The sequence below is a fragment of the Pan troglodytes genome, chromosome 12 (assembly GCF_028858775.2).
Source record: "Pan troglodytes isolate AG18354 chromosome 12, NHGRI_mPanTro3-v2.0_pri, whole genome shotgun sequence".
Classification (NCBI taxonomy): domain Eukaryota; kingdom Metazoa; phylum Chordata; class Mammalia; order Primates; family Hominidae; genus Pan; species Pan troglodytes.
The window spans coordinates 51,166,642-51,191,045 of NC_072410.2; the positions used below are offsets into that span (position 1 = coordinate 51,166,642).

Consider the following 24,404-nt stretch of genomic DNA (forward strand, 5'->3'; position numbering starts at 1 on the left):
GGCCTGCCCTTGCTCACAGTGCCAGCTCTGGGAACCAAGCCTGGGTCCCCTGCCCACAGCATGGCTTCCTTCAGGCACAGAGCCGCCCCTCCCTCCCCATCCACATCTGACCTCCTTTTTCAGCCAGCTCAAGACCCAAATTACTCCTCTCTGGAACCAGCCTTTCCCTGACCCACATCCCTGCACTTCTGACTCCCAACTGGCCTTGCCTCGCCGGCCCAGGCTTGAGCCGCCTGTCTCTGAGGGTCCTTTCTACTGCAGTCGGGATGCTGGCCTCCACCAACCCTCTGGAGGTTTCTCAGGGTTGGGGCCGGGGGGCCAGCTCCTCTCTAGCTGCCCGACTGCCCCAGGACTGCCAAGCTGCCTGGCTATCAGGTGAGGAGAAGCCTGCCCAGGGCAGAGGCCTCTAGCCAGCAGCATCCAATCCTCCCACCCTGGGACCCCACCACAAAGGGACTCCATGGAGCAGGAGAGACATGATGCCCTCATAGAAGTGGGGGAATGAAAGCGCCAGATGGGGTTTGGCTGCTGGTCAGGGGACACCTGGAGAGAAGGGCAGAAGAGCCACTGCCTGGACCTTGGTTAAGCACTGACTCGTGCTGTGCTGCTGGACATCCCCACTCAGGCCTCTTCCAAGGTGACATTAGGGCTCGGAGTCATTCCAGAGCAGCACTGTCCAGCAGACCTTCCTGCAATGATCAAACCGTCAACGGCTGCACTGCCCAATGTGGTAGCTGGCCACTCGGCAGGTGTGGCTACTGAGCACTGGAAATGTGGCTTGTCTGATTGGGGAATCAAATTTTCTTATTCTGATTACTTTAACTGTAAACTTAAGTAGCCACCCACGGCTAGTGGCTACTGTGTGGGAGAGTGCAGCTCTAGAGCCTCAGTCTCCCCAACTATAAAATGGGGCTAATAATAGAATCCAGCCTTCTGGGGTCACTATGAGATGACGCATATAAAGCCTGGTTTTTAGCACGTGGTAAAATGAATATTAATAATTCTTATCCTCTATGGGGTCCTGGATCCCCTGGAGCATTGGATAAAACCATGGCCCTTACACCAGATCATACATGCGTGCGTACACATGCACAACTTTCCATCCAATATCAAGATGCGCCTACAGCTCCCAAGGCAGATCAGGCACGCCTTTAGAAAATGAAAGTTTCTTCCAGCAGCAAAAATCTCCAAGACTCTGAGCACACGTTGCCGACGTTTCTGTCCCTCCCCTCCCTGCCAGGCCCAGGCATCTCAGAGAACCTTTCCCAACACTCAAGCCAAGCACAGAGGCAGGGATTGGAAAAATCCTCGATCATGGAGGGCAGGCCCAGGGCAAGGGCAACAGGATGGATTCTGTGAGCTCATCCCAGCAGCCGTCACCAGAGTTCCCAGAGAGGCCGGTGGCGTCAGGAGGGGGTGACTGGGTGGGAGGCGGCGGTGGTGGCTGCTGTGGCCACAAGGGGTGTGGGGTGGAGAGGGAGGCTGGATGGAACGCGCTATAATAGCGGCTTTGTGCTCTGCTTCCCAGCTCCCTGGGAACGCCAGGAAGATTATGAAACCCGGTGTCTTTGGAAATGCCAGGATATTAGCTGGAAAAAGAATAATACGAAAATAAAATAATGCTCGGGATGGAGACAGCAGACGATTAGCAGACGGAGCCAGGGCCTCCCGCTCCGTGGAAGGAGCCAGGCTTGGCCCCTGCAGAAGGTTTCAGGGAAAGGCTGCCCGTGCTAATGAGCAGACAGGGCCTGCCTTCCAACAAGACGTCTTCCAGAGGGGAGCTGGCAGGCAAGGCCCAGCTCGCTGGTGGACGTGTGGGTCAGGGAAAAGGTGGCAGGAGGCAAGGGGGCACCACAGTCCTGGTCCAGAACTGTCAGATTACCAGCAAGGCTACCTGGCTTCCACCCACGGTCTTTCCCCAGCCCCTGCAAGGCCTGCCTCCCAACATCCTTCTTCAAGTAGCCTCCCCTCATTAGACACTGCCACTCTGGAATGACTCTTATTCTACCTCCAACGCTTCAAAGACGCAGATTCTAGGGGTTTAGTTGCACTCACATGTGAACATCTCTCTTCTTGATCAGACAGGAGTTCCCCATGATCCAGGCCTCCACCATCAGATCAGGGGATCATTAGAAGTAAAGACCACGTTTCCCCCACCAAGCAGCAGGGAGAACATGTCATCTTGCCATACCTCCCTCTCCAGGACCCTGGCCACACACCTCCCAGCAGGAATGCACATGCTCTGCCTCTCTCAGAAGGGCACCCAAGTAGGGGGCCAATGGGAGCCCCATCTTGATGAGGCACTTTGTACTTCACATCTGTGCTACTCCGAGATGGCCCCTGGACCAGCGGCATCAGCATCATGTGGAGGCTTGTTAGACACAGAGATTCTCGGGGCCCACCAGACCCTGAATCAGAGTCTGCATTTTAACAATATCCCCAGACGGTGCCTGCTTTTGCTAAGTCTGAGAAGTGCTTCGCTACATGCATCGTCATTCATCCTTAAAATGGCCCTGGGATTCAGTTACTTGCACGAGTGAGGTAACAGAGTTGCTAATGGCATGAGTGACCCGTCCACAGCTAGTAAGCAGGGAAAGCAGAATTCAAGCCACAGAGGCCTCACCCATCCCACCAATGAATCACCAGGCATCAGGGACCTGTGGGCAAAGACCAGCTCTCAGGACAGAAGCCGGGTCCTAGCATCCAGAAAATCCAACCACCTTTCCCAGGAGGCAGGGAGGACCTTAGCCCCAGAGCTGTGCTGGGGCATCAGGACATCCCGGGACAAAGACAGCAGCTCGGCAGTGGCAGCCCAAACCATTCCGGGTCCCAGCAGGAAGACGGAAACGTGACTGTGGAGAGGGAGTGTGAGTGTGAAAGAGTGTGTGGGGGGGGTGTGTGCATATGATTGTGTATGTGTGAGTGTGTGTAAGAGAGTGTATGTCAGAATGTGTGTGTGTCTATGTGTTGGTGTGTATGAGTGTGTAGAGTGTGTTGGTGTGTGTGAGGGTATGTGTGTGATTGTGTACGTGTTAGTGTGAGAGAGTGGGGGCTGCATGAGAGTGGGTGTGTGTGTGTTGGTATATATGGGAGTGTGTAGAGAGTGTGTTGGTGTGTGTGAGGGTATGTGTGAGAGTGTGATTGTGTAGGTGTTAATGTATATGGGTGTTAGTGTGTGGGGTGTTGTATGAGTGTGTATGTGTGCATTAGTGTGCTTATTGGTGTGTATGAATGTGTGGAGAGAGAGTGTGTTGGTGTGTGTGTTCATGTAACAGAGTGTGTTGTGTATGAGTGGAAAGAGTGTGTGTGTTGGTGTGTATGAGTGTGTGTTGGTGTGTGTGCTGGTGTGTAAGACAGTGTGTGGGTGTGTGTCACTCAGGTATAGAGTCTTCCAGACAGTCAAGTGGGCCTGTGGCCCTGTCCAAATGCCAGACACACCTAAACCTTCCAAAACTCTCTGGTCCTCCAGCTGCAGGTCTGTGGGATCCGCCCTGAAGCCACCGCCTCCCTTTCTGGTTCTCTCTGCCAGCCAAGCTGTCCCAGGACTCGGGGCTTTGCCACTTTGGTCTCTTCCGTGTATCATAGGCAAGTCACAGGTGAATTACAATCCATCACCCGCCCATGGCTGCTGACTTCACGCCTAGTTTCAGTGATCCCTCAGGACAGTCTCTTCCACAAGAAGAATACGCAGATCGGTCTCTCTGCTTCTGGGAAGTGCCCCCCTCATTCTCCCAGGCGCTGAGCCATGAAAGCTTGGCCTGGGTCCCCCAGCCTTGTCACTTTCTTCCTCCAGGCCCTAGCCAGCCCCAGGGCCCATCCACGCTTTGTCCATGTGTCTCCAGTCACCTCTTCCCCACTCCCGGCCCCCTCGGCTCCCCGCTCCAGCCTTCCTGCCCTGGGCCGCCTGGCAGGCAGCCGTCAGCTCTGTCTCCCTCACACAGCACTTCACCGTGTGTGTCAGCCTTGCCAGGGCCAACCGTGAACTCATCACAGCCCGCCCCACCCCGCCCTGCGGCCTGGCAACCACAGGGTCCCCACTGTCCACCTCTGACCCTTCCCTCCCCAAACCCTTCAGTCCCACCTCCCTCCACCTCAGCCCCACGGCCTCACGCCAGTTGGTCACCTCTCCTGGATCTCTACGCAAGACTCCTGGGGTTTCCTGATGGGAGGCTCTGCCTCCCAAGCATCCTCCATGGCTGCTTGACTGATGGTCCTAAAGCCTAGCTCTGACCAGAGCACTCTTCTTGTCAACAACTCATACTGGCTCCCTACTGCTCTGGTCACCGTCTGAACCATCTGGAGCTCTTTGCCCAACATTGCTTTGGTTTTTGTTTTTTGTTTTTGTTTTCAGAAGCTCCTCTCCCCAGTCTGGTGTCACTGTCAATCACAGAGAAGGGGCATGGCCCATGCCGGCCAATCAGAACGCTCCATCCCTCACCCAGGTGCAGGGGCTGGCTGGGCACCACCAGGCTGAGCCGGTCAGTCATGCCGAAGACTTCACTGACATTACTGAGAAAGCAGCACTCAGGGGTCTCCAGCTGCATGGAAAACAGAGTGTGGCGCTGTGGGCTGGGCTACTTTATCTAGCAGGACTTTGCTGGCTGGAGGGATGATGTTGGCCTTTTGTCACCAGCAGCATCTTTGCTACCACACAGAGAGAGCCCGTGTGAGACAAGGCCAAGACAGGGGTGCGAGTCCTGGGGACACTGTGTGAACCTGTTTCCTGCCAGGCCTAATGCCTGCTTCACCTCTCGGGTTCTTCCCAGCTCTGTGAGCCCACAAACCACTTTTCTTCTCAGCCCCTTCGAGTGGAGCTCTGGCTGATGAAAACAGATCCTGATTACACAGGGTGCTTTCCTGGCCTTCTCAGACCTGGCCCTGACTCTGAGGCCTGCCAAGGTCTTTATACCCCACCCCTCAGCAAGAGCCGCAGGATCATCACCAGCCCCTGCCCAGTGCCCAGGCCAGGCCCTTTCTGACTCAAAGCAGAGGGGGCCACAGAACACCAGCCCCACCCCAGAAGGCTCCCCAGCTGCTCTGACCTGGGCAGCAATTCCATCCTATCCTGCCCCACCCTGGCCAGAAGACCAGTCCATAGCCCAGAGAGCCGAGAGCTCTGCTATCTCCCCTCAGCCTCCCCTTGACCTGGCCCCAGGACAAGGGAGGGGCTCTCTCCGAAGCCTATGGCAGGCTCCTCTGACGTCCTCAGGCCCCCAGAGAGCTTCCTCTCCTATACTGCCACTGTTGGGCCTTGCCCACCATCGAGGCCTGAGACTGACAGAGTCTCCCCAGCCCACCCACTCCCTCTCAGGGCCACTGCTGGCTTCACCTCCCTGCCAGTGGCCAGCCCGACAGATCCTGAGCCACCCCACAGCACTCCTCCAGCCTTCAGAGCCAGGCTGTCCTACAGATAGGTGCCCAGCCTGAACCCAACCACACAGCTGGCTTCACATGGACACCCTCACGTCCCATGGGGCTTGCTCCCTAGGGCCCCAGCCCAAACCCCTAGGGAGGTGCCAGTCCTGGCTGGATTTCAGAGGGAGCAGCTCCTTCCCCAGAGTAGCAGAGTGGGGACTGGCTGTGTGCCAGTACCGAGTGCTCGCTCAGACTGTCCCCGAGACACCTGCTCCTCTCTTTTGGGGAGCCCGTCACCCCAGCCCTGGAGAACCTTGAGCCTACCCCAGTTCCACTGGCTACAGAAAGTGCACCCTGGGCAGGAAAGTCATCCTGGGGCTCAGCTTCTAAGGCACACCTCTTCCCCAAAATTGCTGGGGATGCCCATGAGATGGTCTCTGCCTCAAGAGGATGCACATGCAACCAAGGACACTCTGGGGCCACAAGACCTCTCTCACTCCTCCCATGGGCCTCCTCGCCCATCTTCACACCAGCCAGCCAGGCACAGGCCAGCCAGACGGCCAAGGCCATCTTCCCCTCTGCTTTCATCTTGACACCTCAAAGTAGTAGCAGCAAGTGTTTCAGTGCCAAGGAAGGAGCTTTTTCATTTTAGAAGAACACCCAGACTGGGGCTGCTTTCCCCACATGCCACCCCACAGGTACTGATGCCAGGATGACCAGCCAGCGTTCCATCCAAAAGTCCTAACCTGGGGTCCCTGTGCCTCTCCCACATCAGCCCGAACAGCCCTGGGAAACCAAGATATACCCTACCCAAGCCAGGACAAGTGCAGCCCCACATACCAGGGCCCCCTCAAGGGCAAACACAGCTGCAGGCCCCGTCTTCTCCAGTGGCTCCATGCGACGGCGCCAGCGGCGGCGGCGGAAGGCATCTGTCTTGCGGTACTCGAGGTGGAACTTCCAGCCAAAAAGAGAGGCGTACTCCCAGCCCTCGCCCTCCGCCTCCGCCTGCCTGTGCTGCACAAGAGAAGGGGCAGACTCAGAGGCCGGTGGGAAGGCTGGGGGGAGTTCTGTGCTCGGCTCCACCTTTGCCTTCCTGTCTTCCATGACAACTCCCCACCAGCTCCCACACTAGTGCCCTCCAGGTGGGAAAACCTGGGAGGGCCACCTAGAGGAGAGGGGCTTTCTGCAGCCACAGGAACCCCAGGTCAGAAAATCGGGAGGGGAGGCCAGGCATGGTGGCTCATGTCTGTAATCCCAGCTACCAGGGAGGCTGAAGCAGGAGAATTGCTTGAACCTGGGAGGTGGAGGTTGCAGTGAGCCGAGATTGCGCCACTGCACTCAAGACTGGGTGACAGAATGAGACTCCATCTCAAAAGGAAAAGAAAAAAAGAAAAAGAGAAAGAAAAATCAGGAGGGGAGAGGAGGCTTCATGGGCTGCGGGAAGAACCAAACAGCCAGAAAGGAAGGTAGGCTGACGCAGTGACGAAAACACTGGGCTTTTAACTTGCTTATTTGTTTGAATTCTGGGTGGATTTCATGAATCCAAAGTTTTCTTGTCATTTCCTTTTTCATCTTCACATCCTGTAGTGGGTCTGCAGCTCAGAGGTAAAAGGAAGATCCTATTCCCCAACCACAGCCAATTTCACCCCTGGGAGCTAGACCCAACTCAGCTATGGAGGCACCCCTGTACCTCGTTCATGGGGTCCCTTTCCTGGGCCTGAAGGGAGTCCCGGGAGCCCCCTTGCCATTCAGCTCCTGGGAGAGGGTGACCTGGCACTGTTGTCAGATACCACCTCAGGTCTGGGCCAGGAGCACAGTGACAAGGGCCAGTCCTGGAGGCCAGCTGTGCCACTCTCCAGGAAGGATGCTGGCTGTGGGGTGGTGGGCAAGGCACATGAGCCTGGGCAGGCTTTGCCTCTGTCTGCTGGGTGCCCCTTCAGGGAGAAAGTTGAATCTGTCTGGTTCACAGCACCAGGAACAGCTGGTTGTCCAAAAGCCTTGCCCCTCCCTGGACCCAGCAAGAGTCCTCTCTAGGTTCTCTGCCCCCAAGGAGAAAGGAAGGAACCTAGGTCATGCCACAGGCTACTCCTGGACTAAGGGAGGTCTGGTTCTTGAGCCAAAATTCAAATGTGTGTTTAGGAAGGAAGATCATAGACCAAGAAGGTCCAGGACAGGCGGGCACAGAGGCTGTGCAGCGCACAGGCCCCTGTGTGACCCCGGAGCAAGTGCATGTGCTTGCATGTGCTCATCCATGTGCACGATGGGCCTGACAGTATCCCGTGGCATCTGTGCTCAACTGTGGGCATGTGTGCTTGCATTGCATGAATGCCAACGGGGCCCACCCCAGCCCCCTCACCAGCCAATGTACACGTGTGGCGCACCCATCCCCAGCTGCCATCAGCATCGACAGCTCCCAGCTCCCAGAAGCCACCTGCTCTAGGGAACCCCCATGCTAAAGGAAACCCCCTCACTGAAGAGATAGGTATGTGCCCCAGCTCACCCCAGCAACCCCAAGCCTAGACAGATGGCTGAGAGGATACAAAGCCCAGCCCTGCCTCCAGGTGAGGATTCTGTGGTGTTCCGAGTTGTGCACTTCCCCAGGCCACAGCTCAGGCCACAGCTGACCTGCCTGAAGCTGCATCCTTGCTCCTCACACTCCCGAGGGCACTGCCCCAATAATGTGCAGCCAAATCCACGTCTTAGCTTCTGCCTCCAGGAAACCCAGCCTAAGACACAGTCCGTGGGTGTCTTTCCATCTTCCAGGTTGGTGTGTGAACTTTGCATGTGACCTCCTGTAATCATGGGCATCTGAGTGTGTCTGTCTATAAGCATCTGTGGGTGTGCTGGGTGTGATCTGTGCTGGGTGTGATCTGTGGGTGTGCTGGGTGTGATTTCTGTGTGCTGGGTGTGATCTGTGGGTGTGCTAGGTGTGATCTGTGCTGGTTGTGATCTGTGCATGTGCTGGGTGTGATCTGTGCTGGGTGTGATCTGTGTGTGCTGGGTGTGATCTGTGTGTGTGCTGGGTGTGATCTGTGCTGGGTGTGCTGGGTGTGATCCATGCTGGGTGTGATCTGTGTGTGTGCTGGGTGTGATCTGTGCTGGGTGTGCTAGATGTCATCTGTGCTGGGTGTGCTGGGTGTGATCCATGCTGGGTGTGATCTGTGGGTGTGCTGGGTATGATCTGTGGGTGTGCTGGGTGTGATCTGTGTGTGTGCTGGGTGTGATCTGTGTGTGTGCTGGGTGTGATCTGTGGGTGTGCTAGGTGTAATGTGTGTGTGCTGAGTGTGATCTGTGCTGGGTGTGCTGGATGTGATCCATGCTTGGTGTGATCTGTGGGTGTGCTGGGTGTGATCTGTGTGTGATCTGTGCATGTACTGGGTGTGATCTGTGTGTGTGCTGGGTGTGAGCTGTGTGTGTGCTGGGTGTGATCTGTGTGTGGTGGGTGTGATCTGTGCATGTGCTGGGTGTGATGTGTGTGTGCTGGGTGTGAGCTGTGTGTGCTGGGTGTGATCTGTGTGTGTGCTGGGTGTGATCTGTGTGTGCTGACTGTGATCTGTGTGTGGTGGGTGTGATCTGTGTGTGCTGACTGTGATCTGTGCATGTGCTGGGTGTGATCTGTGGGTGTGCTGGGTGTGAGCTGTGCGTGTGCTGGGTGTGCTAGGTATAATCTGTGTGTGCTAGGTGTGAACTGTGGGTGTGCTGCATGTGAACTGTGGGTGTGTTAGGTGTGATCTGTGTGTGCTGAGTGTGAACTGTGGGTGTGTTGGGTGTGATCTTTGGGTGTGCTGGGTGTGATCTGTGCATGCGCTGGGTGTGATCTGTGGGTGTGATCTGTGTGCTGGGTGTGATCTGTGTGTGTGCTGGGTGTAATCTATGTGCTGGGTGTGATCTGTGTGTGTGCTGAGTGTGATCTGTGGGTGTTCCCAGTGTGATCTGTGTGCTGGGTGTGATCTGTGTGTATGTTGGGTGTGATCTTTGGGTATGCTGGGTGTGATCTGTGAGCACCTCCAGTGAGTCCCAGGTGTCTGTGCATGCTGTGTGCACACATGCATGTGTCTGTGGGCATGCAGGTCTGCATCTGTGCCTACTGGCCACCTCTGACCAGAGGCCTAACTCCCACCCACCACCTGCTGGCTCACCCTTTTCAGTGCTTCCATTTGGCTGAGATCCCTCCTGCGCAGGCGCACCCAGCGCCGCCGTCGGTGTGTGTAGTACATCTTCTCAGCAGGGACCCAGTGCTTCGGCTTCCGCTCCGGGGGGATGGTGATGCTATACTCCCAGCCTGGGGGAGGGGGAACCGGTCACTCATTGCTTGGCAGTTCCCCCCATCTCTCCTGGGACCATCTCTGAATTTGGGGCATGGTCACAGACTCTTGAGCGGCCACTGACTCTCGGTTCTAATTTGCAGCTTGGAGTGGGGGGTGCCTTCAAGAAGCGTCCCTGGGTGAAATAGCCCAGTGAAGGGCCCTGGCATTCAGTCGTCCCCACCAGCATGGCTTGAGAGCTTGCCGGGGATGGGGCTCGCCAGGTTCCACATGCTGCCCACCTTGCTCATCGACAGCCCGGTTGAGGTCTGTGGACCATTCCTCATCTTCCCACTTCCAGCCCAGTGGGCACTCAATGTCATCCTTGGGAAGCACCTTCTCCCCGTTCTAAGGACAAAACCGAACAGGCAAGCAATGAGAGGAGACAGACAGATGTGAGCAGGGAGGCAGAAAAGATGCAACTTGACAACATACGTCCTCCAAGTCCCAGACAGAAGGGCAGAGCCCCAGAGTCAGTGTCCTGCCACCACTGCACCCCACACTTTCCCTTTGGAAATCAAAGCATGAAGGCTCCGGAGGTAAGAGGGGGCAAAGAGAAACATGCCCCACCTGTCCCTGAGCACCAGGTGCCTCCAGAGACCAAATGTCTAGACCCCACCTGCCCCTGAGTGCCTGCTTTACCACATCGGTGTAGTTGTCACTCATGTAGATCCACTGGCCTCCGGGAAGCCGGGTCTGGTTCTCAAACACCTCTTCCACGAAGCTCAGGTGACCGGCGTCCATGTCATGGAGCAGACTGTGGAGGAGGGCTGGTCAGAGTCTCTGCTGGAGAGGCCCCCATCCATCTACCACCTCCTGGAGAGCACCCCTGCCTATGTCAGCCTCACCCCAACCAACAATGAGAGACATGGGGGGTGGGGAGGGAAGGGTGCAAGAGACCAAGGCAGACAGTGAAAAGGAGACCTAGGGACACTCCGAGATAATCGGGGACAAAAGAGCACATCACCCAAGATAAAGAGAAAAGGAGGCCAACTGAAGACAGCAAAAGAAGGATGGGCAGTCGAGGCTTGATGGATAGTTGTAAAAATATAAAGTTTTATCAAGTTGTACTCATAAGATTTGAGTGCTTGACTGTATAATATGTTATACTTCAATTTTTTTAAGTAAAAAAAAATTAAACACCACAGAGTTAAATGCCAACCAAACAGGAAAAGGAGAGGAGAGAGAGGCAAAGGCGGCAATAGACATGGAGAAGGACCACGTGGATCTGAGAGGGACTGACAGAGAAAGAACCACTCAGGGGATGTGTGAGCAGCCCAGACATGAGAAGGGTTCATGTGCAGAGGAGGTGATGGGCTTGTCCTGGGTGTCTTTGAGGATGGGGCCACACCCAATGGGCACCACACAGAACGAAGGCTTAAGAATAAAGGCCTGGGCCAGGCGCGGTGGCTCAAGCCTGTAATCCCAGCACTTTGGGAGGCCGAGGCGGGTGGATCACCAGGTCAGGAGATCGAGACCATCCTGGCTAACATGGTGAAACCTCGTCTCTACTAAAAATACAAAAAAAAATTAGCTGGGTGTAGTGGCAGGCAGCTGTAGTCCCAGCTACTTAGGAGGCTGAGGCCGGAGAATGGCGTGAACCCGGGAGATGGAGGTTGCAGTGAGCCGAGATCGCGCCACTGCACTCCAGCCTGGGCGACCGAGCGAGACTCCATCTCAAAAAAAAAAAAGAGAGAGAATAAAGGCCTGGCCGGGCGTGGTGACTCAAGCCTGTAACCCCAGCACTTTGGGAGTTCAAGGAGGGAGAATCACTTGAGCCCAGCAGTTCAAGACCAGCCTGGGCAACATAGCGAGACCCTGTCTCTACAAAAAATTTAAAAATTAGCCAGGCATGATGGTGCATGCCTGTGGTCCCAGCTACTCAGAAGGCAAGAGCAGGAGGATCACCTGAGGCCAGGAGGTTGAGGCTGCAATGAGCTGCGATCATGCAACTGCACTCCACCCTCCAAACAGAGTGAGACTCTGTCTCAAAAAAAAAAATTTTTTTTTTTAATGAAAAGAATAAAGGACCGTCTGACCATCCAAGCCCTTCTGGAAAGGACTGCTGCCTGGAGAGCCTCAGTCCTGGGAGAGTTCAGTGGAAGTTCCTATGACCAGCGCAGGAGCAAGCAGAGGGATCAACAGACCCCAGCCTGCCTCCAAAAGGAGGGTGCAGTCCATGGTGGGCAGCCTGGCCTGGCTCTCCCCAGCCCTCCCTGCCCACGACTCACGTCTTCTCCGGACACACGAACCAATCTCCAGCCCAGGTCCAGCCGGCCGAGGGGCGGAAGCTGTCCTTGGGTAGCTTGATCTTGCCCGTGACATCAGAAAACTTGGGGTAGGTGAGGCCCGTTGTGCCCCAGTTCCCAACCAGGGCCAACTTGGTCTCGTTCTCATACTGGAGGGCCAGGAAGAATGAGACGTGAGCAGGGGGCCAAGGCAGCTCCAGGGAGTGGGAGTCAGAGGTGGGGGCTGGCAGGTACTCACGGTTTCAGCAAAGACAGACAGCTTCCCCTCAGGAAACTGGTTGAACTCCTTCTCATCCACAGAGAGCCCAAACCACAGCTTGACCCGTATCTGCACTGGCATCCGGGCCCCAGGCACCTTCTCCATCGGATACTGGGTACCAGAGAAGGACAGAAACCCACAGTCCCCTTCAGGATCCGGATGTCCCACTGAGAGGCTGGGGAGGAGGAGTCCTCCAGGCCTGGGTAGAGCAGGCTGACACCCTCACTGGGAGTGTCCCCTGTGGGAGCGCTTACCAGAATTGCATAGAAGGGGAGTGTACAATTAAGAAACGTCCACCCCACCCCCTACCCCTCACCAAGATTCCTCCCCATCAAAGGCAAAGGCTACATCATTCCCTCCTAGGAGCGCTCTGCAGAGAAGAACCATGTCTAGCCCAGGACCTCTCCTCTCCCCTTCTCCCACCACATCCTCGCTTCCATTTTCTTCTGGAACAGTGCTTGCCCGTGGAACTTTCTGCTATGATGAAAATGGTTTATATTTCACCATCCAATATGGTAGTCAACTAGGCCCATGTAGCTACTGAGCACTTGAAATGTGGCCAGTATGACTGGGGAGATAAAGTTTTCGTTTCATTTACTTTTAATTAATGTAAATTTAAATAGCCATCTGTGGCTACCATATTGGACAGCACAGTTCTAAAACTTGTCTCTAAAGGAGATACAATGATACAGATCTGGAAAGAGAAGAAATTAAAGCCTCCCCCTCCATGTTTAGTATTTTATTTCTTTGGTTACTGTATCATCTAATATCCCTACACTTTCAAGTGATTATCAGCTTGTCAACCACTATTCACTGGTCTTCAACCGCTTTTTATCCTGAAACTTTCAGAAGCTCTGCCAAATGGAATAACCACAACAACCCAACATGAAACAAAAATTATTCTCCACAATTACTTCACCATTTGATTGAAACCAAAGGTCAGACATGGCCTGAGGAGCAGAAGCTCCTGCTCTTAAAATTCACATTGTCCCCTAGAGGAGGCAACACATTAAGTACCCAGGCCTAGTGTCATGAGCTCAGAGCAGTATAGCCAAGTGAGAAAACGGGTGGGTTCAGAAGATGAAAGGGCAGCTGAGGTAAGGGGTCCCACGCTGGTCAGGGAGGCCTGGATCCCTGGAGGGAGAGCCCAGGGCAGGTAGGAGGCTCAGGAAGGGGCAGAGGACATGCCAAGGCTAGGGCCACCTCACGCTTCCCTCCTGTGGACACAGCCCCCCTTCTTTTGGTTCATCTTCAATGAAGCCTGTAGGAGCCCCTGAGTCCACGTGTCATGCCCCGGGGAAACCTCTCCATGGCTGTTCGCTTCGGCTGTCCTCTCCCCCAGCTGGTTAACTGCCTTTACCCTCCAAACCACCAGCCCCAGGGAGATGGCAGGAATGCCTGACCCCCACTTCCCCCATCCACCCCCGGCTCTCTCCCCTGTCCTCCCCCAGACGGGGCCAGCCTGCCGGACCCAAAATAGCAACAGCAAATAAAGAAATGTCTAGTTTGGGGCTCCTCTCTCTCTCTGCTGGTGCTCATTTTTTCCAACTTTGGTTTAAGTTAAGAAACACCAATGTTTTCTTGGTCTCTGCTTGCTGCCAACATTTTTGTAGAGCTTGCTCAGGAGCTACTGGCGGGGCTCATAAACTCAGTGGGGAAGACTTCGAGAAACAATTCTATATCTTTTTTTTTTTTTTTTTTTTTTTTTTTTTTTTGCTTGAAACCAGGGAAAATTTTCAGTTTGCATTTCCCTGAGGCTACATGGCCAAGAGGTCAGAACCTGGAGCTCATCCCCTCCCAGCAAGTCCACCAGGCACAATTCAGCAGCACCCCCCGCCCCACCTCCGCCACTCTCGCAGACCGCCTTCCCCGGTCAGCCCCACTCAGATATGGCCACTCCTTGACTTCCTTTCCTTTCTGCCCTACCAGGCCAGGAACTGGTTTAGGAGGTAGACTCTCAGAGATTAGGCTCTGACAAGCACAGGAGGTTAGAATCTAATGGGAAACATGCCCCAGGTGGCATGTGAGCAGGTGGATGGGGGCAGCCTGCTGCCCAACACACACACACACAGACACACTCACTCACACAACTGTGTGCAGACATCTACTATCCCTGGCCTTGAGTTGGCCTCCAGTCATGGCACGCATAGAGCAGGGGAGCTCCCCAAAAGGAAAAGGGGAGAGGTGGGGAGAGAAACTAACATCCATTGATCACTTAGTTCCAGCAAGACCCATCACCTGTGTCACCTAACTCAACCCTCAAAACCTGTAAAGTGGGCAGCCCCACCCACCCTCATTTTACAGATGATAAGACAACAGGCAATTCAGAGAGGTTAAGCAACCTGCCCAAGGCCACATAGAGCTCCAACCAGCCCTGGCATCCTCTGTGCTACTGAAACCTGCCCTCTCCACATCCCCCAGGGGACAACAAGAGGACTGGCCAATATACGAATGCATCAGCATCACTCAGGGGGCTCTGCTTCAGGGTTCCAGGCTAAAGTAAGTCAACAACGACTTCCTGGAAGAGGGGAGGAGGGAGGAGAGATGTAGGGAAGGGGAAGGTCCAGCGTGGAGGGGCTTTGGGGAGGTGGACTAGGCTGGATGAAAGTCTGGTGCCTTAGGCTGAGGAGTCCTTGAATGGTAGTAGAGCTATTCAGGGCAAATGAAAAGAGGTAAGGAGGGCTGGCGCGGTGGCTCACGCCTGTAATCCCAGCACTTTGGGAGGCCAAGGCAGGCGGATCACCTGAGGTCAGGATTTCGAGACCAGCCTGGCCAACATGGTGAAACCCCATCTCTACTAAAATTCAAAAAAAACAAACAAAAAAAGAGCTGGGTGGGATGGCAAACGCCTATAATCCCAGCTACTCGGGAGGCTGAGGGAGGAGAATCCCTTGAACTTGTGAGGCAGAGGCTGCAGTGAGTGGAGATCACACCACTACACTCCAGCCTGGGCAATAGAGTGAGATTCCATCTCAAAAAAAAAGAGAGGTAAGGAGCAGGCCTGCTTCTCAGGGCCACTCCTCCCCAAGCAGGGGCAGCCTTGCTGACAGCTCTTCAAGGAGGGCCCTCCCTTGGGCCTGGGCAGCCATCGTGCAGGGAGGGATCTCCCGCATTGTGTCCTGCACGCCAGGCCACACCATGACCACAGCAGCTTTGGCTCTATGTCCGCGCATGAGCCTAGAGAGGAGCACAGATGGGCTCTCCCCAAGCACCCACTCACCTCCCTGTCACCCGTCCCCAAAGCTGGTGACTCTCCTGGAAAGGAGGAAGAGGGAGCAGGGATGGGTGTTAGAAGAGGAGAAAGGGCAGGAGAGGTGGGGGCTGGTGAGACCGAGGGACAGAATTACATGCTCCCAGCTCTCCAGTGGGTCCAGATTGTGGTGTGCCTGTCCCAAGCCCCAGATACCAGCCTTCCCAGCAGGGAGGACCTGAGCCTCAGAGTGGCTCCAGCTCCAGTCCAGGGCTCTCGGGTTGGTGTGGAAGCCAGGTCATGCAAGGCCTGCTAGTGCCTGGGAGCTGAGGATGAGGCCTCCCTATAAGGGACCTGCCTGGAAGGACAAACACAGCCCCAGGGGTCAGCTCTCCCAGATGCCCTGGGCCACAGACTCCACCTCATTCACTCCCAGCGCCAGTGATTCCGGCTCAAACCTGCTAACTTCCTAGACTAGGTGCAGGGGCCTGGAGACTTCGGGGGGAACCGAGGAAAAGGGAAATTGTTTTACCCAAAGACCTCTTCTCCTTCCAAGACCACAGCCTAAGAACTAAGATAGGTCAAGAACAGGAGGGGGAAACAGAAGAGGTGGGAGAAAGGCCTTATGTTGGGAAAAATACGATCATGACTTGGGAAAAAAGAAAACTCACTTTCAGAAAGATTGTCTGCAGCTTCCCACAATTCTTGCCACAGTAGTTGGCACCCCGCCGGGAGAAGAGGACTTGGTGGGCGGGCACCCGCTGGTATGCCACACGCTTGTCTCCCTGCAGCATCCAGATGACGATGTCCGGCAGGCTGTTCTGGGGCTGAAGAGAGGGTGGTGGTCGGGGTGGGGATGGTGACACACCAGGCCCACGCCCCACAGCCACACCGTGAGCTGACCTCTGACTCAGAGGCCACAGAGGCCTCTCCTCTCCCAGCTTCCATCCCACACGCTGTCCACCCTGGCCTTCCCCCAGACCTCCCAGGGCTGGCCAGTGTCTGGCTTGAGTGGCGGTGAGCCCCCAGAGAACAGAGCATAAGGCTGCCCCCAGCTCACATGAGAAGCCCGCCAAGGTTACTGAGCTGAGTACATCCTTCTGGGAAGAGACACTCCTGCCTGGACCTCAAACCTTACATTCTTAGGTCCTCGCTACCAGGTAGACATTCCCAGGGGGCAAACATCAGAGAACGAGATTTGACCAGGGAGGTAACATTACGCCTAGGACACCACCCGCCTTCCTCAGCCCCAAGAGCGGGAACAGATCCACAGAAGGTATGCCCTTCCCAGAGGACACACACCCTCCTCCCGTAGCAGCAGGACTCCCATGGCCTGAAGACACTGGACTCTGAAAATGGTGACTAGTCCAGAACAAAACTGTGAGGCCCCTAAGCCCCTCCAGCATGATTGACAACTGCTCCCAGCTGCACACTCTAGAGAGCAGGCTGATTGGGTAAGGGTCCATTTGCTTCCAAGGATGATGAGCAAAGTGAGCCCAAGTGAGCCCCGGGTCTCCACCCAGGGTCCTGCTGAGCTGATGCTCCTGCAGCACAGGTGAAGCATGCCCATGCATCGCTTCACTGAACCCCAACAGCGAGCCCAGGAGGCAGGACAGGCAGCCCCATTTGACAGGTGAGGAAATTCAGGCTTCGAGAGCTTAGGAGCCAATGCAGGTTTTTCTGACTCCAAATATGTGTTCCTAACCACTATACCAGGGGTTCTCAAAGTGTGGCACCCACAGCAGCAGCAGCTTCCAGGAACTTGTTAGAAATGCATATTTTCAGGCTCGCCCCAGTTCCAGGGGGGCAGGAACTCGAGGGGTGGGCCCTAACCTGCTTTTCACAAGCCCTCCAAGGGATTCTGATGCACATGCAAGTTTGAGAAGGGCTCTCTCCACGGGGCCCTTACAGTGACAGCACTGTTCGACCTTAACCCCTTCCAGCCATATCACAATTTGTGCTTACAGTTCACGGGTCAGTCTGGGCTGAGATTACAGAGGGAAGCCCGTGACCAGCCTGAGGGGTTGGTCTGCTGCCACTGTGAGGAGTTGGTCCACAGCTGAGTGACACAGTGTCCACCAGGGAACCAGCCTGTGCCTATAGGCCCTGCTGACTCCAGGGACCCACATCCCTTCCTGAGCAGCCTCCCTCTCCCCTTCCACAGCTTCCTCCAGCAACCGCTCTCCTGGCCCTGCCCTTCTCACACTCCTGGGGAGAGCCCCTACCTCCTCCCTGGGAGTCCCACATGGCTCTGGTCAGAGCAGGCAGCAGCTGTGTCCGCCCACCACTTATGAGCAGACCCTTCTCATTCCAGACAAATACCGGACCTGCCTATTTGCCACAGAACCGGGTGGGTGCATCTGGCCACAGAGACCTCAGGGGGAGGGTCTGCAGGTGGGGAAATAGTTCCCCAAAGACAAACCAGAGCCGGTTCTCTCTGATCAGATACAGCAAAACTCAGAGTTACTGAAAATGAAGCCTCCTTGGGCCTGGGGTTCAGAGGCATCCAGGACGACAGGAAACAGAGGGTCCAGGCAGGGCAGGTTGTTGGCCAGGTGCAGACAGGCACTGGCTGGCAGGAAGTAGGAGTCGGGAACCTGGGGAAGCTGGCCCTGGCACTGAACCTAGAACCAGGTACCTTGGATTCTGGTCCCAGCTCTGTCTCTGACATACTTTGGCAAACAGAGGGCATTTATTAGTTACCTATTGTGTGCCAGGCTCTGTGCTGAGCCCCATAACACCCAGTATTCCATCGTACCCTCTCTCTTCCTTCTGCAAATTGGTCCATTGAGGTTCAGAGAGGTTAAGTCACCTGCCCAAGGTCACCCAGCAATGGAACCAGGGTGGGTAATAATCCAGACATTCGCCTTGTCCCTGCCAGTTCTGATGTTCCAGGCAGCAGGAGAGCAGAAGAAGAAAGGCACCCCCAGGCTTAATTACCTCCTCTGCCAGGGCACGCAGACGCAGGAGCCAGTCCTCCGCCTGCTCCAGAGCTGCAGGGAGCTCACTGTGGCCGAGCTTCAGGGCCAGGGCAGCCTCAGTGATTTGGCTCAGGTGACGGGTGCGCAGCTGGTACAGGTACTGGTCCAGGTGGGTGGCAGAGGGTGTCTCATGGATATCACCCAGAGGCTGGCTGTGAGGGACGGACAGATGGAATGCGCCTGATGAGCCCAGGGCTCTCCCAGGTCCAGGCATGCACATGTGCCAGGTTCTCACAGCAGGCCCCACCCCCTCCGCCTGCCTGCTGGGTGCCTTCTCCAGCCCGCTCCACACACACAGCCATCTCTATGTGATGTGCTCCACCCTCACCTCCTCCAGGAAGCCTTCCTCACCCATGTCAGCCTACGCGCCTCCTGATCTGGAGCCCCCAGCCCTCGATTCCAGGACTGCCAGTTTGGAATCTGTCCTCAACTCCAGTCCAGTGAGTTCTTTTGCATGTGTGTTCCCCTCTGCCCCACTGACTACAGGCTCTCGGAGGGCCCAGGGGGTCCTGCTCCTGCCTCCTGGATCCTCCTAGAGTAGAGGCTCCAGCGCTGAGTGCCCTGCACTGAAACAAGTCTGCTCTGTGCAGTGTCCACATTCTTCAAGGAAGAAATTTAGGAACCCCTGAAGAGCTACTGCAGGCACTGCAGGGAGGCCAGCAGCTCAGATGTATCCACCTGAGGTGGGGTGGGGAGCCACAACAGAACCCTTCCCAGAACCCTCTGCTTTGGGAAGCCTTTGGAGAGGAGGTGGGGGGTACATGCAATGCCAGAAACACAGCCCTGAGCCCTGAGAGATAGGAGGTCAGGTTTAAGCTCAATCCTGTTTAGAGGCAAAGAACTCTGACCTCCCCCATCCCACGGAGGCGCCCTGAAAGTCCTTCATATGGCTCCTCCTCGCCATTCCAAGCCCAGGGGTCGGTACCCACACAAGGGCCATGCAGAAATGCGGCGGGGCAGTCTGTGCACTCCCTAACCAAGCGGGACTCCTCTCCATTTTCCATTCTCCACTGAGGGTATGGGGGCTGCCCCGCCCCCACCTCACCCCCTTGACTCCCAAACAGGACATTAGTCAAACCCACTCCACCAGGTCTGCTCCCACCACTTGCAGCCCCCCCACCTCCCCTCCCTGCAGCGTCTGACTCCCGGCTCCCGGCTGATTTATTTTTCTGCCAATTTCCCCGAGCTATGCAGAACCAATTACCGCCGGAGCGCAGCGGCACCGCCGCCGCCAGATACACCACTCTGGCAGGCCCTCGGCGCACTACATTTTTCCTGTTATTTTTTTTAATTGAATTTTTAGGATGGGGGGAGCAGTACGCAAACTCCATCTCGGGAAACTTAAGCCCCGGGGCCTGTCTCAGGTCACGTACTGCACACCCTGTAGTAATATAATATTTACTGCCCCGAGGGTGCCGCGGATGGGCTGCCCCAGGCCGCTCCTCGGTGGTGGAGGGGCATGCTCGGTGGGTAGCGGGGCGGGGGGGCCTGGGCCGGAGCCCTGTGCTGGGGCCTGCCTGGGAACCAGGCCTGAGTGGGCCTGAGAGCGGGGGCAGGCGGGTCTGGAGAGGGATAGGGAGAGCCGAGCCAACCAGGGTGATTTATGCGCCCAGCCTGGCTCGGGAGCCGGGAGGGGCTGCAGTACAGACCACCAAAGGGAGATTTTCATGGAGGCCACAGCCCAGCCAAGACTCCCCAAGAAACATTTAGGACCTGTGAGTGCCACTAACAAGCTGTCTCCGTGCTGTCTCGGCTCTTTCCCTCCTCAGGAAAGCCCAAGGCAGGGGGTACGGAAAGAAGGGGAGACCGGGAAGAGGAGGCTGATGGCGCTCCACCCAGCCCTAAGCAAAGCCAGGGGCCCCGCCAACGCCGGCTGACTTGGAAATTGCAGGTAGGCCCAGCGCAGGGCTCAGCAGGCTGAGAGCAGAGTGGGCTGGGCTGCTCCCAAGGTCCCTGCCTGCCTCTGCGGGGCCAGGTGGATACCTGTACCCTGGGCAGTGTCCAGCCTGAAAGATGAACTGGCCTCGGGGCATTCATTTCACTCCTAGTGAGCAACAGCTCTGCCCTGGGCTTGGACTGGATGCTGCCTCCAGAGGTGAGACCTGGCCCTGCTCTCAGGAAGTCCGCAGAACAGAGACGCAAACAGATCCCCACCTGAGCAGCCTCAGAGTCAGGAGCCCTTCCTGGGGGAAGTGGCCTTGAGCTGCACCTGGCAGGGCCAGCAGGCGTTAGTAAGGCCCAAAGAGTGGGAAGGGCGTCCTGGCTGATGGAGCAGCATGTGCACAAGTGCAAAGACACAGAGGCAAGGGGGAGCCTGTAGGGGTGGGGGGGCTGAGGGCCGGACAAACTAGCGCAGAGCTTCAGAAGCGTTAGGGCTCCGTGAGGCAGGTGGTGGGGACAGAAAGGCCTGTCCACCAGGATGAGAGCAGGGGCTTTTCCTGGATGCAGCAGCAGCCACTGCAGGGCTGACATGGAGGCAGGCATGACACAGCTTGAAGACGATGGGGATACTAAAGGAGGGGTGGGAGAGGAAGGAAGGAGGAAGGACATGGATGAGGCAGAGCCACCAGGGCTGGGGCAGAGAAAAGAGGAGGAAGGCAGTCAGAGCTGGCTCAGGTTTCCAGCGTGGATTCTGGGGACCCAGGAAAAGACAGTGCTGGGAGGTGATGAAACCTGTCTGCAACATGTGTAGCCCCAGACGCAGCATGGAGGTGCTGGTGGGACATCCACGTGGACATGTCCAGCACCTTGGGTTCATAGGTCTAGAGATCAGAGAAGAGGGCTGGGCTGGAGGAACAGAGTGGACACCACCAGCCCTGGGGAAGGGGGAGGCTCCCAGAAGATGAGCCGGGAAAAGGGCTGAGATGGAATGAGGAACACCGATGCTGGGGAAGTGGGCCAGGCTGGCTGGAGAAAGGGTGAGCTGCTGTGTTCAGCTATGGGCCTGAGTTCGCTCAGGGCCCCCATGCCCGGCTGCTCTGCCTATCAGCTGTGATGGTGCTCAGCACTGCAGTGAGAGGTGGAGGAAGCCCTCTAGCTGAGGTGCTGGGCCACTCAGTGGCCTCAGGTGGAGCTGAGCGAATTGCTCCTGCTGCCTGGAATTCCCCACCCCAGAGAGCCATTATGCATTCTCAAGAGGACGGGAACCCAGTTCCCCTCCCAAGCTCCTGAGCTGGAACCAGCCTCCCTGCTGGGAGGCCCAGCCACTCTTCCAACCCCAGGAGAGTGACTCAAAGGCGCCAGAACTGTTTGTAGGCAGATCCTCCAAGAGCAGAGCCCTGCAGAGGTCACTGAGGGCAGCCAAGGACTCAGGGCCCACAGGTCTCAGATGTCCCAGGCTCCTCAGACCTGCCAAGCTACAAACAACACGGGGGTCATGTGCAGGGCCACGGGTAGAACCCAGAGTCCTGGCCCACCCACCTCACCCAAGGTGGTGCCAACATGGCACCATGAGTCACCTTGCAGGTGGGATCTGGGGCCCCGGGGATGCCCTGGGGAGCTCACCCAGTGGCTGCAGCCACCACAGGCTGACCGTGCCCATATGTGCCCCTCCAACCCCACTCTGTCCTCCCACCTCCAGACCACAGGCCAGCTTCCTCACAGATACCTCAACACAGCCTGTCCTGAATGCCTCACCTCCCCCTCAACTGGCTCCTCCTCCTGCTGACCCTCTCAGAGCACAGCCCCCATGCCCACCTAGCCCCCCTGGCCAGGATCAGGGGACCATTCTGAACCCTCCTGTGGCTCCCATATTCACCCCATCATCAGGTTCTGTCCATTACAGAGCAGCACAGCAAGGGGGTTCTGCCACTCACTAGGTGTGTGAATCTGGGCAAGTTAACCTCTCTGTGCCTCAGTTTCCTATCTGTAAAACGAGGGTCATTTACTTTTTTTTTTTTTGAGACAGAGTCTTGCTCTGTCACCCAGTCTGGAGTGTAGGGGCACAATCTCAGCTCACTGCAACATCCACCTCCTGGGTTCAAGCAATTCTGCTGTCTCAGCCTCCCAAGTAGCTGGGATTACAGGCACCCGCCACCACACATGGCTAATTTTTGTATTTTTAGTAGAGATGGGGCCAGGCTGGTCTTGAACTCCTGACCTCAAGTGATCTGTCTGCCTCAGTCTCCCAAAGTGCTGGGATTACAGCTGTGAGCCTCCACACCCAGCCTACTTTCTAGTTCATAAGATTTCATGGTTGGTTAATACATGTAAAATTCTTAGGACAATGCCTGGCACAGAAGACTGCTTGTCATCATAATCCCTCCTAAATAGTCCATGCTGCCCTAGCCCCCACCCCTCCCACTATCACTGTCTTAGTTACACCATCATCACAGCTCACCTGCCGTATGTCCAGTCTCCCCTCCCCTGGTCCCAGCACCTGCCATTCGCCGCCACCACCAGTCCATTCCTCACATTGCAGCATTTAGACCCTGGGATCACCTTTCCCTCGGCCTTGCTCCCAGGGCTGAGCTCTCCTTAGCAGAGACCCTCGGGGCCGCCCAATTGGGCAACAGCCTCTCCTGCCACTTCCCCCACCCAGGAGGCAGCAGGCATTTCAGGCTTCTGTGCCTTTGCCCTGGCAGTCCCCTCCCCAAAGGCTAACTCCTGCTCCTCCCTCAAAGTCCACCTCAGGCATCCCCTTCTCCAAGAAGCTTCCCTGAATTCAATTTGTGGGAATGAGATGCACCTGCTTGGAGCTCCTATAGTGCTCACCTCTAACTTCCTAACGCACTTTACCTCCTCTGCCCATTTTTTGCATCCAACCATCCCTGGAGGGCTGAAGTTGTACCTTTGTCAGTATGCTCTGGGCATCTGGCACTGAGCCTGCCAGGCTTCAGGAAGGTTGGGGGAAATGGGTGAATGGCCTGTCTGGAATTCCACTACTGGGCCGGGAGCATTTCTCTGGGGTAATATTTTGATAAAGATACACTTCCTAACTGAGCCACAAACAATAGAAGGGATGCTGGATCAGTGACCATGGTTATCAGTTTCTCAGATGCGTTCAGCAGGGCTGTACAGCCAGGCTGAGGGAGGGGTGATGAGGCGTATGGGAGCATAGAATACATTTGCATATATTCACACATTTGCATATATTAACCCCGTGGAGAGCAGAGGGGCAACTGTTTAAGTCCATTTAACAGCTGAGAAAACTAAAGTCCAGAGAAGAGAAGCTTCCCAAAGTCACCAAGTCAGATAAAGAGACTAGGAGCTAAGTCTCCTGACATTTCTTCTTCTGAGCAATAATTATAGCTACCATTTATTAAATCCTTCCCAAGGGCCAGGCACTTTGTTTAGAAGATATTATAAAGTAGTTATTCTTCATGCCAGGTTGAAGTTGAGAAAACCAAGGGTCAAAACCCATGGGTGGCTCCCCAAAACCACATGGCAGCGGAGGAGATGTGAGATGCACCCCTCTGCTGGGCCTCCACACCCCGGGCCCTCTTTTCCTGAAGTCAACAATCAGCCATGTCAATAGAAAGCTAAACAGAAACCATGATCCCCGACATGGCCTTGAGGGAATGAGGGGCGCCGTCACCCCACCCCCCAGCCAGCTCCTCCTGGAGATTCCATCAGGGAAATAAGAGGTCGGGGATCAGAGACACAATGCTCCCCATTCAGGTGAGCCGGCCGCCGGGCCCGCAGCTGCCGCTGCTGCAGGGAGATTTATGACCTGCTCTCAATGTCACCTTTTCAACTCCTGCGCTGGCTCCACCACCTTTGGACTCAGCACGGGCTGGACTGCTGGCCAAGCATGGCTGGGAGACGTGCCATTGCTCACTGCCACACACGAGCACTCCCAGCGAAACAGGCCCAGTTGAGCCAGGAGAGGTGGGCACCAGGGGTGCCAGGTCCCCCCTACCTGCAGCCTGCGATGAGCTCATCCGTCAGCTGAGCCACCAGCGAGTCCACGTCCTCCGTGGAGCACTGCGCCTTCAGGGCCAGGTGGACCTGCTCCAGGCCAGCTTCCTGTGGAATGGGCAGGCAAGGGTCAGGTGTGTCACCACAGGGCAGAGGGTGCATGCTGGACCCAACCCCTAGGCCTTGTCACTGCTACTGAACCAAAAA

At 56.1% G+C, this 24,404-nt stretch overlaps 1 protein-coding gene across 26 annotated transcripts in view; it reads right to left on the minus strand.

Annotated features, from left to right (window-relative positions):
• Window positions 1-24,404, minus strand: part of DYSF (dysferlin) — a 233,977-nt gene that overhangs the window by 106,494 nt on the left and 103,079 nt on the right. For all 26 annotated transcript variants that reach the window (XM_016948754.4, XM_016948752.4, XM_016948753.4 and 23 more), the window contains 9 exons: window positions 24,199-24,305; window positions 18,298-18,490; window positions 16,029-16,184; window positions 12,147-12,278; window positions 11,891-12,057; window positions 10,302-10,416; window positions 9,902-10,007; window positions 9,495-9,637; window positions 6,196-6,369 (listed from right to left, as the gene is read on the minus strand). In XM_016948754.4, the coding sequence (XP_016804243.1) occupies window positions 6,196-6,369; window positions 9,495-9,637; window positions 9,902-10,007; window positions 10,302-10,416; window positions 11,891-12,057; window positions 12,147-12,278; window positions 16,029-16,184; window positions 18,298-18,490; window positions 24,199-24,305 (1,293 nt within the window). The remainder of the gene's footprint in view (window positions 1-6,195; window positions 6,370-9,494; window positions 9,638-9,901; window positions 10,008-10,301; window positions 10,417-11,890; window positions 12,058-12,146; window positions 12,279-16,028; window positions 16,185-18,297; window positions 18,491-24,198; window positions 24,306-24,404) is intronic.